Here is a 13858-nt window from a genome sequence, read left to right as displayed (position 1 = left end):
GGGGTCGCGGGGACGGTGGGCGGGGCCACGCGGACGAGGCCGTGCGCGGGGAAGCGGGGGCCGTTGTGCGGGCGCGGGGGTCGCCGCCGTGCGGAGCGTGCTGGGTGCGAGCTGCCGGCGCGAGGCTTTCCTTACGCAGGGACTAAAGCAGCTCCGGGAGGAACTCGGGTGCGGCGCTGCTGGGCCACAGCCTGAGAGCTCTCCGTGACGCAGCCGGCTCGCTCGCCCCCTTTGAATTGCTTTGAATTGCTTTGCCCTGGCTCCATCTGGATCTGCTCCTGCGCTGCCCGTGTCGCGGTGTGGGCACAAAAAGCCTTCAGCGCTTGCGGGGACCCGATGCCCCACTGCAGGGAGTGTCTCTATACGGCGCGTTTATAGCTGCGGCTGCTCCTGGTGCCCGACTGAGGGTGGAACAGGGCAGGATGCCGCCGAAGAAGAGAGCTTCCCTGCCCGGGGCTGCCAGGAGAGGCCATGACGGAGCCAGTGCTGAATACAAGAATAAAAGCTCCGGATCCCTTTCATCTCCTGTATGGAGGGGGGGCAGCTGCTCCTCCGTGCTCTGAGTGTTGTCTTCTCAGTGACCAGAGAGCAGGAATTGCAAATTAACAAGAAGAAGTAGAAAAAAAATCCACTCAGCCTGTGGTGTGAGTGGGAGGGAGCCATGGAGCCATTTCCAAGTGCACGAATGCAGGCGAAGGCAGACACGGGGCATCTGCATGTTTGGCAGGGCTGGCTCTGCTGCTGGGAAACACTGGCAGCAGCACGACAGAGGGCAGAGTCAGTCCCTGACATCTCCCTGCCCACCTCCCCCGGCCAACATCCCTACCAGGCAGGCGCTGCTCAGCTTTTATCTGCACAAAGCCTCGTTGCCCTGGAAGCGGTGCTTCAGAGGTATTTTTGGCACTCTTCCCCCCAAGGATCCCCGCGCACGCGATGCACGCGCAGCCACAAGCATCCTCAGAGCAGGGCCGGGCTGCAGGCAGGCTCACAGCTCTGTGCTGCGCGGCTGGGGATGAGCGACCAGCTACCGGGGACGCGGTGAGAACCCAGAGTGTCCGCGGGGGCAGCCCCAGCCATGGGAGCGGGGGGTTGGGGGGGGGGAATGGTGCTCGCTGTGCTCCGGGAAAGGGATGAAGGATGCTCGGAGGCGGCTCAGCCAATGGGGTTGGCCGGGCTCGGTTGCCACGGCCACGGTTGTGAGGCAGAGCAGGAGAGGGTGCTGAGACTTGAAGGCTGAGGAGCTTCCCCCCCTGCAGGCTTGGCTGGCTTAGGGTGTCGGGGCAGGCGGGGCACCGGGGCAGGATGAGCCGCTGCAGCTGAGGGCAGTTTGTTCTCGCGGGAGCCTCATGGCCACAGTCTGCTGAAATGCCTCCTGAGGTGGCAGAGCTGCGGGGCTGCTGGCTTGCCTGGCTCAAGGCAAGGGAGGAGGGGAACAGAGGGCAGTGCCTGGAGGCACTGAGTTTCGAGAATGGTCTGTAATGCCTTTGGGGGGTGAAGGGTGAGGCCGGCGGAGTTGCTCTCCTTTTATGAGTACAGAGCCCCTAGAGCCTCCCAGCTCTTTCCCTGTGTCTGGGCTTTGCTGCTGGTGCTTGCTCAATGTGTTACAACACACTGCTGCTCGGGGGTCAGTGTGGTTTTTCTCCCGGTGCCTATCTGAAATGCTCTAAGTAGGTCCCTGCAGAGGAGGAGGTGCTGCTCAGCTCTGAGAAATGAAATGTTTGTCTCCTGCTCACTTCTGATCAGAGGGACAATTTTCCTGTAAAAGCCCTGTGGCGAGACCTGGCTTATTGGAGTGGAAATGTTTCCTGTGAGCCTGTGTTAGGTCTGCGGCTCCCTGGGTTATGGGATGTGCTGGATCCAAGGAAAGAGGCTGCTAAAGCTGCTCCATGAATTGTGTGAGCCAGGAAACACAACCGTGCTGCCTAGCTTGTCCTCTTGTTCCACACACTGTGTCATGGGAGAGAAGTGAAACTGCAAGCACAGCATGGATCCACGTCTAGGAGTGCTACGTTCTTTAGAAATGCCTTGCTTTTCTTGAGGCTTGTGTGGCCAGAAGTGGGTCTGAGACTTTGGCAGTTTGAAAACCACAAGGAAACTTCTCCCCCTGAAACATACAGCAGGTCTAACTGCATGCCGAAGCACAAAAACACGCGTTCTGGATATATAAAGCACTGGCTTCACAGTGAAGTTGGCTTTGTTGTTCGTGGCACCGGTGCCGAAGTGCTGCTGAAAAAGGCAGCTGCTGTGAACAAAAACACAGAGCTCTGCACTGCAGAGAAACTCGCCTCCTCCCCCTGGTGAGCGCGTTTTAACCCCAGCGCTGCTCTGAGTGCCGCTTTGGAGGAGAACAGCCGGGGGCTCCGGAGGCAGCGCTCCCCGCACACCGCGCAGGGCTGGGGGCGCTTTGGGGACCAGCCGGGACGCCGCACTGCTGGACTTTCCGGAGCTCCGCCTCTAACATTTCCTTTCTTTTTCCCAGCGTGCTGCAGATTGAGGAGCCGGAGCCGCTCGAGGAGGCTTCGCGCTGGTGTTGTCACACCTTGACCATGAACGGGTACCTGAACGAATCCAATTTCACGATGGTGGAGGAGGGCTTCACCAGCAGGGACCTCCTGGAGAGCACCCTGCTGGAGCTGTGCCGGGCGGTAAGGGCGGGCAGCTCTGCCGCGCTCTGCGTCCGTCCCCCCTTGGAGCAGGGGGTCGCAGAGCAGCCACTACCGCTCACTTCAGCTTCGTCGTAGGGTGACCGGCAGGCCTTCTTCGTGGCAGACCTCGGAGACATCGTGAAGAAACACGTGCGCTTCCTGAAGGCCTTGCCCCGCGTCAAGCCCTACTTCCCCGTGAGGTGCAACAGCGGCGGAGCGGTGATCCGGCTGCTGGCTGAGCTGGGGGCGGGCTTTGCCTGCGCCAACAAGGTGCGGCGGGGAGCGGCTCGGGATGAGCGTTCCTCGGGCACGCGTGGGGCTTCCGCTCGCTAGCCGGCATCTGCAGCAGCAAGAGTCTCCCCCTGCTGTCAGAACCCTGCCCACACAGCCCAGGACGCCCCGTCCTGCTGTCCGGTGATTCAGGCTCGCTCCCTTTCACCGACATTTTCTCTGTCTAACCGTTGTCCTGCCTGGCAGCCGTGGCTGCGATCAGGGCGCGTCCCTGGGGTGCCGCTGCCGCCGCCGTCCCCTCTCAGCGGTTTTAGGAGCGAGCGCAGAGCTCCTGCTCCGTCCTGCTCGCCGTTTGCTGATGGCCAGATTCCGAGGAGAACCAAAGTTAAGCCACTTGCTGGCACACAATTGAACAGGACATGTGGCCAGGGGGAGAAAGTGTGGGGATTCATTACAGCTCAGATCTCACTGCATTTCAAAGGGAAGATGCCAAACCTGCGCCTCCTCAGTTTTTCTGCTTGTTTTCTCTCCTCTTGGTCTTGTGCTGCATGTAAACACCTTGCCTCAACCTTCCCATGTCAGGACAAAGCCCACAGTGACCCCTGTGAGCTCTGGTAGATTAGGAAAGTTTTCTTGAGCAAACTCAGGCTGCGGTGCTGGCGGTTTGCCCTTTGCAGTGCTACAAGCTGGCCGGGGCCCGCAGCCAGGCACAGCCCAGCACAGCAGCGCTGTTCCCAGAGGCCTCACGTGTGCTGTTTCCCTGCAGACAGAGATTGCAGAGGTTCAAAGCATCGGGGTCCCAGCTGACAGGATTTTCTACAGCAGCCCTTGCAAGCAGGTTGCCCACGTCAAATATGCAGCCAGCCACGGTGTGCAGCTGATGACCTTCGACAACGAGGTGGAGCTGAGCAAGGTGGCCAGGAGCCACCCTCAAGCTAGGTGGGTGTTGGTGCAGAATCTGGAGGCAGCATTGGACTGGGGGTCTACGGTGGGATTCGGAGAGGTGGCTGTGGGCTGGTGGAGGCCCAAAGACTCAACAGTGCTTTTTGCTGTGCAGGATGCTTTTGGGTATTGCTGCTGACCCCAGCCCTTCTGCCCATCCAAGCATGATGTTTGGGGCCACGCTCAAGTCCTGCCGGCGCCTGCTAGAGTCAGCAAAGGAGCAAGATGTGGAGGTTGTTGGCATCAGGTAAGGCGTGTCGTCCTTGTCCCCTCAGGGTGCTGAGCCTCTGTTGGGCAGCCCTGCAGGGAGCTCTGCCCTGCTAGAACAATTCAGGAGTCCACAGAGCACTGCAGGGCGGGATGGTCGGGCAGTGAGGTGGGGGCTGGCACCTAGGGAAGATGTCCCTTGTTGGCACCAATCTGGGGCAGGTTTGGCCTGCAGAGGGCGGCTCAGTGGTGTGGGCTGGGCAGTCTCTCCCAGGAAGGTATGTGGGAAGCACAGAGCTGTTGTGGTGGGGATCTCTCAGTGCCATGTCCCCCTTCTGCCACCGTGGAATGGGCAGCCCTTCTGAACAGAGGCTGTGCCCTCAGCTTTCACCTTGGGAGCCACAGCCTGGAGCCCCAGGTTTTTGCCCAGGCTGTCGCAGAGGCACGGCTGGCATTTGATGTGGGCACAGAGCTGGGCTATCGAATGCACCTCCTGGACATCGGAGGGGGATTTCCTGGCACCGAGGACACCAGAGCCCAGTTTGAGGAGGTATGTGCCTCCCAGTGCTGGCTCTGGGCAGGCAGAGTGAGACTGGAGCTGGTTCCCTGCCCTGAGCTGAGCAGCATGACTGAGCTCACTCCAGGTGCATCTTCCCATCCAGATTGCTGCTGTGATAAACTCTGCACTGGACATGTATTTCCCGGAAGGCTGTGGGGTGGAGATTGTTGCCACACCGGGGCGATACTATGTCACCTCAGCCTTCACCTTTGCAGCCAGCATCACTGGCAAGGAAGAGGTTCCCATGGAGCAGCCAGGCTCTGATGGTAAGTGGGATTCACGGGATGGATCTGCCTCTGTGCCCATGTGCCCCCGAGCCTCTCCCTTCTCCCCAGGGGAAGAGTCTGGCAGCAAGAGGAGCCTTGTCTATCACCTCAGCGATGGCATCTACGGTACCTTCAGCTGTGTCCTGTTTGACAGTCCCTGCCCCAAGCCTCTGCTGCACAAGGTGAGGATCCAGCCTGGCTGGGGAGAGCCCTGCGGAGTAGCGTGGTATGTCCTGTTGTCCTCTGCTGCTGAGTGCTCCTCCCGTGCTGTGAGATCTGCTTTGATCTGCGCAGTCCCTAAGAAGAATTTTTGGGACTGATAGCTGGTCCTTCTGTTTTGGGGCCAGAGTCTTATTTTGTGTAAAACTGCTTGGTGTTGTGGTGCAGATGCTCTCTCATGTGGCCACATGATCTGTCCTCTGTAGAAGCCCTGCCAAGAGCACCTCTTATGCAGCAGCAGCCTCAGGGGTCCCCTAGGGCATGCGGAGGACCAGATTACCAATGATGCAGAGCTGCCTGAGCTGCAGGATGGGGACTGGCTGATTTTCCAGGACATGGGTGCCTACACCATCGCAACTTCATCCCTGTGCAGTGGGTGTCCCCGGCCACACGTCACCTATGCCATGTCCCGCCTGGCCTGGTAAGAGAGAGCCCTGTGTGAGCAGGCTGAGGGCAAGACAGCCAGTTGGAGACACTGAGCTGCCCTTGATCTGGGCTCCCTGCCTGCGGGAGGGGAGCAGATCTGTGGTAACCATCCTGTGACATTTCATGAGTGGGTGCCTCCTGCTCCCTCTGGGTGCCTGTGCCTGCAGGAAGGCCCTCCAGCTCCTCCAGGGGAAGCCACCGCCAGCAGAAGATGACCATGAGAGCGCCTGCACTCCGCTCTCATGCGGCTGGGAGATGGTGGAGTCCCTCTGCGTTCCCCCGGTCTTCACCCCAGCCAGCATCATCTGAGCAGGGAAGGCCCACGCCAGCACCCTGCACCCACAGGGCTGCAGGCAGAGCTCAGCATAGCACAGTCCTGCTCCTCCTGCTTGTACGGTGTGCTCAGCGGGTTTGGGTGCTTTCATAGGAGTTATGGTAATAAATGGGTGCTGAGCCTGGCTCGGGTTTTGCCATGAGGACCCCCCTGGCGTTCCCTCCCCTCCCTGTGCCTGAGGTGGCGGAAGATCCGGCTCAGATGAGCAGTTGGCCGCATAATGAGGCCATGCTCATTAGAGATGCCAAAGCTGTTGTCCCCAGCCTTGGAGGTGCCCTGGGGCATGGGGGGATGTGAGGACAGCAGGTGGTTCTGGGATGTGTGCTGCTAGGGGGTGGCTGAGGCTCATTGGGAGCCTTAATGAACCCTCCTGCCCTAATGAACACCTCTGGCCCTGGTGCCACGTTGTCCCAGCCCTGTGGTAGGAGGCCATAAAAGCCAAAGATTGTAACACTGTGAGAGCCTGAAAGCCAGAGGCTGGGGACACAGGGAGCGCTGGAAGACGGTGGGGGAAAATGGGAACATTGGGGGACACTGGAGGATACCGGGAGCAGTGGGGGATCCTGCGAGACATTGGAAGCACGGGAGACGCGGGGAGCACCGGAGCCACCGCGGGACAATGGGACACGGGGCGCGGCCGCCCGGAGGGTGCCGCAGAGGCCTGCAGGTGGCGCTGGGGCGCGGCGGACGGTTTCCCCTCCGTGCCGGCAGGGGGCGCCGCAGCGGAGAGGGCCGCTCGCGCCGCCCGTCTCTCTGGTTCCGCCGTCAAGTGCGGCGCGGGTGTCGCGGTTGCGGCCGCGCTTGACGGCGGGCAGCGTCGCGAAAGCCCCGTGAAGGACGGCGGCGGGCCGGTCGGTGCGGGGCGGAGCGGAGCCGGTTTTGAGCTCAGGGCGGTGTCGCGGTAGGGTCAGCGTCGGGAGCGGAGTCAGCGTCGCGACAGCACCATGCCGTTCTGGGACCTGCAGCGACAGCTAGGCATCGACATGGACCGGTGGCTGCTGCGGCAGAGCGCGACGCAGCCGTACGGGGTGGCCGGGGCGTGCCACGCCTTCGAGCGGGAGTGGGTGGAGTGCGGGCACGGCCTGGGCCAGACCCGAGCCCGCCGCGAGTGCCAGCCCGAGTACGAGGACTTCATGGAGTGCATGCACCGCACCAAGCTGGTGAGCCCGGCGGGGCGTCCCGGAACCGGGCGGGGGGGGAGGGGAGCGCGGCACGGCGGCACGGGAAGCGCGTGCGGAGCCCCGGGGCGGCGCCGTGATCCTCCGGCTGCGATCCCGGAGGCGCCCGAGGCCGCGGTGGGCGCTGGGGGGGGCGGGCTGCCCGCGGCATCTCTCAGGTCCCTTCCGACCCGACCGTTCTGCCGTTCTCTGGCTCCGCGTCTCTGTCATCCCTTGTGTGCTTCGCCAGGCTCAGCGGTTGAAAAAGATCCTGGAGCAGAGGGACAAGATGATCAAGGAGGGGAAGTACACCCCGCCCGAGCACCACAAGGGTGAGAAGGACAGCCGGCCCTGAGGCGCAGGGACCTGCAGGGGACCCGACAGCACTTGTCTGCAGCCATGGAAGTGAACCATCTGAAGGAGAGCACCGGGCACGGTGGGGTTCTGCTGCAGCCATCCCAGTGCTGGGAGGGCTCTGCCAACAGCTCGGAGCGGAGGAGAGCGGTGCTGGTGTGGGGCATCATTGCTTTGGCTAGTAAATGTCTCCTTTGGAGCAGCGTTCTGCTCTGTCTTGTCTTCCTTTCTGAACCAAGATAACTTCTAAACCCTCCTGAAAAGCTGCCCTGATGCTGGGGGTGACATGGAGCTGCCGGTGCTGTGCCCCCGTCTTATGGGGCCATGTGGGTTCCTTCATGCTCACACCTGCAGGCAGGGCAGCCAGCCCTGAAATGGGGGAGGGCGTAAAGGAGTAAAATCTCATCCAAATGTGTCCTGGAAAACTTGCTAAAGAAAAGCCCGTGCCCGGTGTGTTTTTACGAGCAGGAAATGTGGTTGGTGTTTGTTGGGCTGCCTGGGCCGCTTTCCAGTTGGTGGTATTGGCCTGAGAGGTGAAAATCTGGTTAAAACAGCTCTCTGATGAGGATTTGGGCAGCAGCATCCAGACGCAGTTTCTGTCCCACCCCTTCGATCTGTGTGAGATCCCCTCACACAGAGGCTTTGCTCTGTAATGCTGTGTGTCAGCTCGATCTATCGAGCGTGCAGCGTGCCTGACTGCAGCAGCCCCGGGGCTGGGACTGCCCACACCGATGTGCTTTTCCTTTTAAAGGGAAGATTTCTCCCCAGCCCCTCCAAACTCAGCACGGTTTTGTAACAGCATTAAAGCAGTGGAGTACCTGGAAGTGGAGGGGGGAAATGTCTGTGCTTTAATCCAAGGTTTTAATCCCAGTGATTGCGGGTTTAATGCTTAATCTTTGATCCAGGTAGAGCACGTGAGGTTCCCGATCCTCACAAATCCCCACGCCGAGATGACAGATGACAGCAGCGTGGTTCCAGCTGCGGCAGGCAGGGCTGGGCTCTGCCGAGGGGCACTGGTGCCCACGGTGCCATCCCAGGGGAGTTTGCCCCTTGTAGGACCCGTGCCAGCCCACAGAGGCTGCTCCCTTGCTCCCTTCCCCCAGCCCCAGCTGGGCCCCTTGCTGCAGCCCAGGTGTGGGGCTGTGGGGACGGGGCTCTGGGAGCTCAAGGCTGAGCCCTCCATGTTGGGAGGCTGCTCCTGTTTGGTGCACGCTGCTGTGCCTTGAGTTCTTTCCTCTTCCAGGTTATTCCAAAGAATGTATTAATCATCAGTTTCAGTATTTTCCTCCCATTTCCTGCCCGTGGCCGTTTTGCTGAGCCCTGGATGGATCCAGGTGTGATTCTGGAAAGGGGACTCCTGGCACTGTCTGTGCGAGCCCTGAATCAGTCCGGTGGTGCCCACGAGCTGCCAGAGGTGGGGCGACTGCATCGCCTTCTGTAGCAGCCCCAAAGCCCTGGGAGATCCTTCAGATATGAAAACTGTTTGGTGGTGATTAATTCCAACAGAGGAAATCTTACCTAATATCGCTGCTGTTGCACTGGATGAAAGAGTTCCAGGTATGAGAGGTGAGGGGAAGATTTGGGTGCAAAAATGAGGGAAAACGCCAGAAAGATGAAAGGGTGTGAAGAAATGGGCAGAAATAGGAACAGTTTGGGGCCTGCTGGTCACTGCCCTGTGAAGTGCAGGGGTGGCCCTGAACCGGGAGAGCTGCATTTCCAGGGAGAGAAAAAAGTGCAGAGCAGAACCCTGGCGAGTTGCTGCTGTCGGGAGTGACTCATGTAATTGAGCTGGTCCAGATGTCAGAGGAAACGCTGAAATAAATCCAAACACTTCTGCCTCCCAAGCGGCTCTTTAGACCCATCCAAAATCTAATTGCTCTGCAATAGATGTGAATGCGGCCGAGGTGCAGCAGCGGGGATGGAAAGCAGCTGAGACACTGTGGTTAACAGCCGAAAGGGAAACTTGGGCTGATAAGGAAGGTTATCAAGGAGCTGATGACAAACATTGAGTTCGTGAGAGACAAATGCGTCTCTGGAGAGCGGGGATGGAGGCAGAGGGGCCGGGGTGGGGCTGAAGCCACAACTCCGCGAGCCTCTCGCTGCCTCCCCAGCTGCGCTGCGCGCTGCTCCCACGCTGCACTCCTGCCGTTCTCCTCCGCTGAGGTCCCTCCCTCCCTCCTTCCCACAACCCGATGTCTGTAGGGTCTGGGGAGGAAGGGGAGACCCCGCAGCCCCCGAGTGATGCGCACCTCCAGCTCTGTGCAGGAGAGAGAAACAGAGCCCTGGGGAGGTGAATAATTGATACAGTCAGGGAAAAGTTGGAGCTGCGGGCTTTGGCAGAGGCTCCGATGAGGGAGAGGGGGGCTGACCCCGGGCGGAGCTGCCCAGAGCTCCGTGCCTGAGCCCCGCGGCATCGCGCACAGCAGCGGGGCGTCCGCGCACCGACCATCCACACTGCAGGGGCGGGGTGGGGTGGCTCGGGGGGATGCGTGCAGTCAGTGCTGCAGCCCCAGCCTGCAGTAACGGCTCCCCAATCCCGCGCAGCAAAACAACGCGTGGCCTTAACCCAGATTCACAGCACAAATAATCCAGATCAGCAACAACGCGCTGCGAGGGAGCCTCGGAAATGCATTTTGGGTGTGAAATGTGTGCAGGTTGGAACACGCAGCGTTTCCTGGCCGCTTTTCTTAATTTATTTGGGATTTAATATGGTGCAAAAGCACTCGATTGCTCTGAGGCCTCCACAAGGGACGGGGCCCCAGTGGGTGGCACCGAGCAGAGGTGACAAAGGGACGCATCCCGCAGGGATCCACGGCGCTCAGCCCTGCGTGATTTCCTCCCCTCCTGCTGCTGCCGTTGGGCTCAGTGTCCCCGGCCGTGCTGGGGCCGCACTTTGGGCATCCGCTCCCCGTGGGTTTCAGCCGAGCGTCCCCCTGTGCTCCCCTGCCCGCTCTGCCTCTGAGCTGCAGGGAAACACGCGGCTCTCACGGCTGCTTCCGGAGCATCCCTTCCTTGCGGGGTGCCCGGCGTCGCCTGCCCCTCACCCGAGGTGCTCGGGAGATAACCGTGGGACGGTTTCAGATGAGATATGGGAATCCACCGGGGAGAAATGCCGCGAGCGGATGGCTGCGCCAAGACCCCGGGGCACGGGGACGATGCGTCCCGGCTGCCTGCAGCGCCCGGGGGCAGCTGTGCCGGCCCGGGGCCGTGGCATAGAGCTTCTGTCCCCCGCACCCCGCTTGTGGCCCCGCCGTGCTCTCGGCACCGCTGCGGTTGATCGATGAGTGCTGTAATTAGCCGGTGGGGGGAGGCAGGGATGGGGGGGAAGGCGCGCCGGAACGGGAGGGGGGGAGCTGTTGGGTGCCCTGAGGAGGCCCTGGGAACGGGGATGCGTGTAGGGGAGGGGGGCACTGGGATTGGGGCACCCTGGGGGTGGGGGCACCCTGGGGCTGCCGCCGTGCTGGGGCTGCCCTGAGGAATGCCCGGTGTGGGGCGGCCCGATGTAGAGGTGCCCGGCGGGGCTGGCGCAGGGGCGGGCGCCGGGACCCCCCCGCCGCTCCGTTGCCGCCCCGGTGGGCAGGGCCGGCCGGGCCGGGGGAGGCGCCGAGCGGCGGAGCGGGGAGAGCGCGGCGGGGCCGTACCGGGAACGCACGGCGGCGCCGGGAACGGCCGCACCGGCAGCGGAGCGGGAGCGCCGCTCTCTGCCCGCGCAGATCCGGGCCGCGCAGCGCAGCACCGCACCGAGCCGGGGGTGAGCGGGGCCGGGGAAGCGGGGATGCGGCGAGAGAGGCTGCGGGGTGGGGATGGAGCGGAGTCGGGCGGCAGCGGAGAGCGGGGATGGAGCGCGGAAAGGCGGCGTTGAGGACGCGCTGCCCCCGCACCTGCGGCCCCCGCAGATCGCTCCCGGCCCCGCACCGCCCCGCGCTGGGGCTGCCCGCACGCCGGGATGCGTTTTCCGCAGCTTTTCGGTGGGGGTGAATGAGTCATGGAAGCCATTCTCCCTTTCTTTCCATCTTTTTTTTTTGGGGGGGGGGATTCTCTTTGTTCGCGTTTTGCTGAGGAAATGATGGGGATAAGGAAAGGCTCTGCGCGATGGAGGGCTGTGGCACAGCGGCTGTGGGAGCCCCACACATTTCGGGTGCATTTCCCCGCCCGAGACAGAGGATACAATAGGAATTATTTTGAATACGCCTCATGCAAGGTGCTCATTTGCCCAGCGTGTGTGTGCCACACAGCTCTCCCCCTGCTCGCTGCAGGGAGCCCTACCATTTTCTCCTGACACAATTAATGGGATTTTTAAGGCTGCTCCCACTCGGAGGGAAAGAAAAAAAACAGGTACAAAGGGCAGCGCGGGTCTGATGGCTTCTGCTTGCGCCGAGCACAAAGAAATGGAGCCCAGAGGCTGCGCTGTGCTTTGTGGCACCGATGCCACTGTGGGTTTTGGGCGGAGGGGTGGCTGCGCTGCCGGCCCCATTCGCGGGGCAGCGGCTTCCCGGCGACGGGGAAACTGAGGCAGCGCTCAGGAGCGGCGGGAGGGCGTGCAGACATCGGCACGAGGGAGACGTGGCCGAGGTGGGACGGTCCTTCCTCTGTCCCCCGGCGCCCGCGGTGGGAGGGAGCGGCCGTTGTCCCGTTGTCACGCGGTGTTCGCTCCTCCCGCAGCTGCTGCCCTGCTGGCCATGTCGTCCTCCGACGAGGAGACCCTCAGCGAGCGGTCGTGCCGGAGCGAGCGGTCGTGCCGAAGTGAGCGGTCGTACCGCAGCGAGCGCTCGGGCAGCCTCTCCCCGTGCCCCCCCGGGGACACCCTGCCATGGAATCTGCCCCTGCACGAGCAGAAGAAGCGGAAGAGCCAGGACTCGGTGCTGGACCCGGCAGAGAGGGCTGTCGTCAGAGTTGCAGGTAACGCAGCGCCCGGGGTGGGGTCTCCCAGCGGTGGTGGAGGTGACGGCAGCGGCCGGCCCTGTGCCCCATAAGCACAGCACGGGATGCCCACGTCTGGGGCTTCGTGGCGCTGGGGAGAATGTGGTTGGGGTGACCCTGCTGCCATGTGGCCAGGCCGTCAGCTGCCATCGGCTGCTGGTTGGCATGGCTTGGGGTGGATGGAAAGGTGTTGGGTGTGCTTGTGCCCAGAAGTTGGGAATGGTGCTCACAAGTGAGGGGGGAGGGAGGGGGGGGGGGAGGTAAGGGATGTGGCCATTGGTGGCGGTGAGATTTGGCTCCGTGGTGGCTTTGGGCACGGCTGCGGCTCAGGTCCTGCTCTCAGCTGATGATGGGTCACCTCCGGGGCTCACTGGGTGACGTTAGGGGCCTCATTAAGGGCTGAGTGGCTCCTTGCTGGAGCAATGCCCCTGGCCAGACTCAGGCAGGAATTTGCCCTGGGAGGTTTGGGGTTTCCTCCCGGGTTTGGCTGTGTGCCGGGGCTTCTGGGGGCAGCCTATGCCACACCAAAGGGCCACGCTGAGCCCTGACTGTGCTGGTGGCACAGGGACACCGAGTTCCCCCGAGGGCTCTCAGGGTGCAGCCCGTGCTGCAGGGCGGAGGAGGATGCTGACCGCCATGCTGGGATGTTGGCACCTCCAGACCCCTCCAAGGAGCCCCAGCGAAACCTCAGACCCTGACTGTGGTCTGCCCATGGGAAAACACGAGACGGACCGAGTCCTCAGCGCCCACCAGCCCCTGCCTCGCCCAGCACCCCAATACCCATCCCCAGTACCGGCACACGGGGCTGTGTGCGCTCTCACGTGCTCTGGGCAGGAAGAACCAGTTGATTCAAATGAAGGCTCTGCAAGCGCCGTCTGGGACCGGGGGGAGGCAAATGCGCAGGGTGCGGCCCGGCCCTGCCCCACCGCCAGCGCCGCGGGCAGCGAAGAGCCGCCCCGTCCTGCCCCGGTCCCGTCCCACCCGCACAGCTCCGCTGCGAGCACCGGGATGGGGCTGCCGAACTCCCACCGTCGCGCTGGGTCGATCCAACCCATGATTAAAGGCGAAGGGATGTCACAAAATCCGATCTCATGCAGAGTTCCCATTAAAAATAACTCGCGTGGTGCAAATAGACAGCGCCGAGCCGGGAAGAAAGAGTTGGAGACAGTTTGGTGTCAGCGGTTTGCAAAGGAGCTGAAATGTTGATTCGGAGCTTTGCATTACACAACGCTCACCCCACACCCGGGGGGGGGATCGGTCCCTCTGGGCCCGGATTGGGGGCGGCGGCTGCTGCAGCGTTGGGCTCTGTGAGCGGTGCGGGCACTGCGGGCACAGCGCCCGCGGTCGTGCACGGCTCTCAGCCCCCCCCACCGCCCCCACGCTCTCTGTGCCCTGGGGGAGTGCGGTGGCACCGCCGGGACAACGCTGTCGGTGTGGGGCCGAGTCGTCACGGTCCCCTCTATGGCCACTGGAGCGAGGAAATGGGGACGTGGCGGAGTCCCTGGCAGGGCAGAGCGGCTGGCAATGGGGCCGGGGGCTGCCGGTCCGCGTGTCCTCCTGGGGGTGACGGCTGCGGTGGGGGGGCCGCTCTTCAAGGA

General features: G+C 62.5%; 3 protein-coding genes across 19 annotated transcripts in view; all 3 read left to right on the top strand.

The window, feature by feature from the left end:
• Nucleotides 1–74: 74 nt before the first annotated feature.
• Nucleotides 75–5954, top strand: AZIN2 (antizyme inhibitor 2). 6 transcript variants are annotated; one of them, XM_052698884.1, is made up of 10 exons: nucleotides 77–1038; nucleotides 2480–2645; nucleotides 2742–2915; nucleotides 3643–3815; nucleotides 3934–4065; nucleotides 4410–4575; nucleotides 4688–4850; nucleotides 4926–5032; nucleotides 5276–5490; nucleotides 5663–5954. In XM_052698884.1, the coding sequence occupies exons 1-10, from the start codon at nucleotides 662–664 to the stop codon at nucleotides 5802–5804; spliced, it is 1815 nt and encodes a 604-aa protein (XP_052554844.1). In that variant the 5' UTR covers nucleotides 77–661; the 3' UTR covers nucleotides 5805–5954. The 6 variants fall into 6 exon arrangements, with proteins under 6 accessions (XP_052554847.1, XP_052554844.1, XP_052554845.1 ...); XM_052698883.1 differs by having other exon boundaries at nucleotides 78–1038; nucleotides 4920–5032; XM_052698885.1 differs by having other exon boundaries at nucleotides 77–891; nucleotides 4688–5032.
• Nucleotides 5955–6631: 677 nt separating this feature from the next.
• On the top strand, nucleotides 6632–7544 carry NDUFS5 (NADH:ubiquinone oxidoreductase subunit S5). The gene is made up of 2 exons (XM_052698948.1): nucleotides 6632–6989; nucleotides 7237–7544. The coding sequence occupies exons 1-2, from the start codon at nucleotides 6774–6776 to the stop codon at nucleotides 7339–7341; spliced, it is 321 nt and encodes a 106-aa protein (XP_052554908.1). The 5' UTR covers nucleotides 6632–6773; the 3' UTR covers nucleotides 7342–7544.
• Nucleotides 7545–12004: 4460 nt separating this feature from the next.
• Nucleotides 12005–13858, top strand: part of MACF1 (microtubule actin crosslinking factor 1) — a 112610-nt gene continuing 110756 nt past the window's right edge. For all 12 annotated transcript variants that reach the window (XM_052698869.1, XM_052698870.1, XM_052698871.1 and 9 more), the window contains exon 1: nucleotides 12005–12239. In XM_052698869.1, the coding sequence (XP_052554829.1) occupies nucleotides 12020–12239 (220 nt within the window). In that variant the 5' untranslated portion in view covers nucleotides 12005–12019. The remainder of the gene's footprint in view (nucleotides 12240–13858) is intronic.

The sequence above is a fragment of the Tympanuchus pallidicinctus genome, unplaced genomic scaffold (assembly GCF_026119805.1).
Source record: "Tympanuchus pallidicinctus isolate F22 unplaced genomic scaffold, pur_lepc_1.0 scaffold33, whole genome shotgun sequence".
Classification (NCBI taxonomy): domain Eukaryota; kingdom Metazoa; phylum Chordata; class Aves; order Galliformes; family Phasianidae; genus Tympanuchus; species Tympanuchus pallidicinctus.
Note: the sequence above shows the minus strand (reverse complement) of the source record. Positions and strands in the feature narration are given on the sequence as shown.

Coding starts and splice junctions, on each gene's coding strand:
- NDUFS5 (XM_052698948.1), top strand. CDS start 6,774: ATGCCGTTCTGGGACCTGCAGCGACAGCTAGGCATCGACATGGACCGG. Junction 6,990..7,236: donor GCATGCACCGCACCAAGCTG/GTGAGCCCGGCG, acceptor GTGCTTCGCCAG/GCTCAGCGGTTGAAAAAGAT.
- AZIN2 (XM_052698881.1), top strand. CDS start 662: ATGGAGCCATTTCCAAGTGCACGAATGCAGGCGAAGGCAGACACGGGG. Junction 1,039..2,479: donor GACCAGCTACCGGGGACGCG/GTGAGAACCCAG, acceptor TCTTTTTCCCAG/CGTGCTGCAGATTGAGGAGC. Junction 3,816..3,933: donor AGGAGCCACCCTCAAGCTAG/GTGGGTGTTGGT, acceptor TTTGCTGTGCAG/GATGCTTTTGGGTATTGCTG.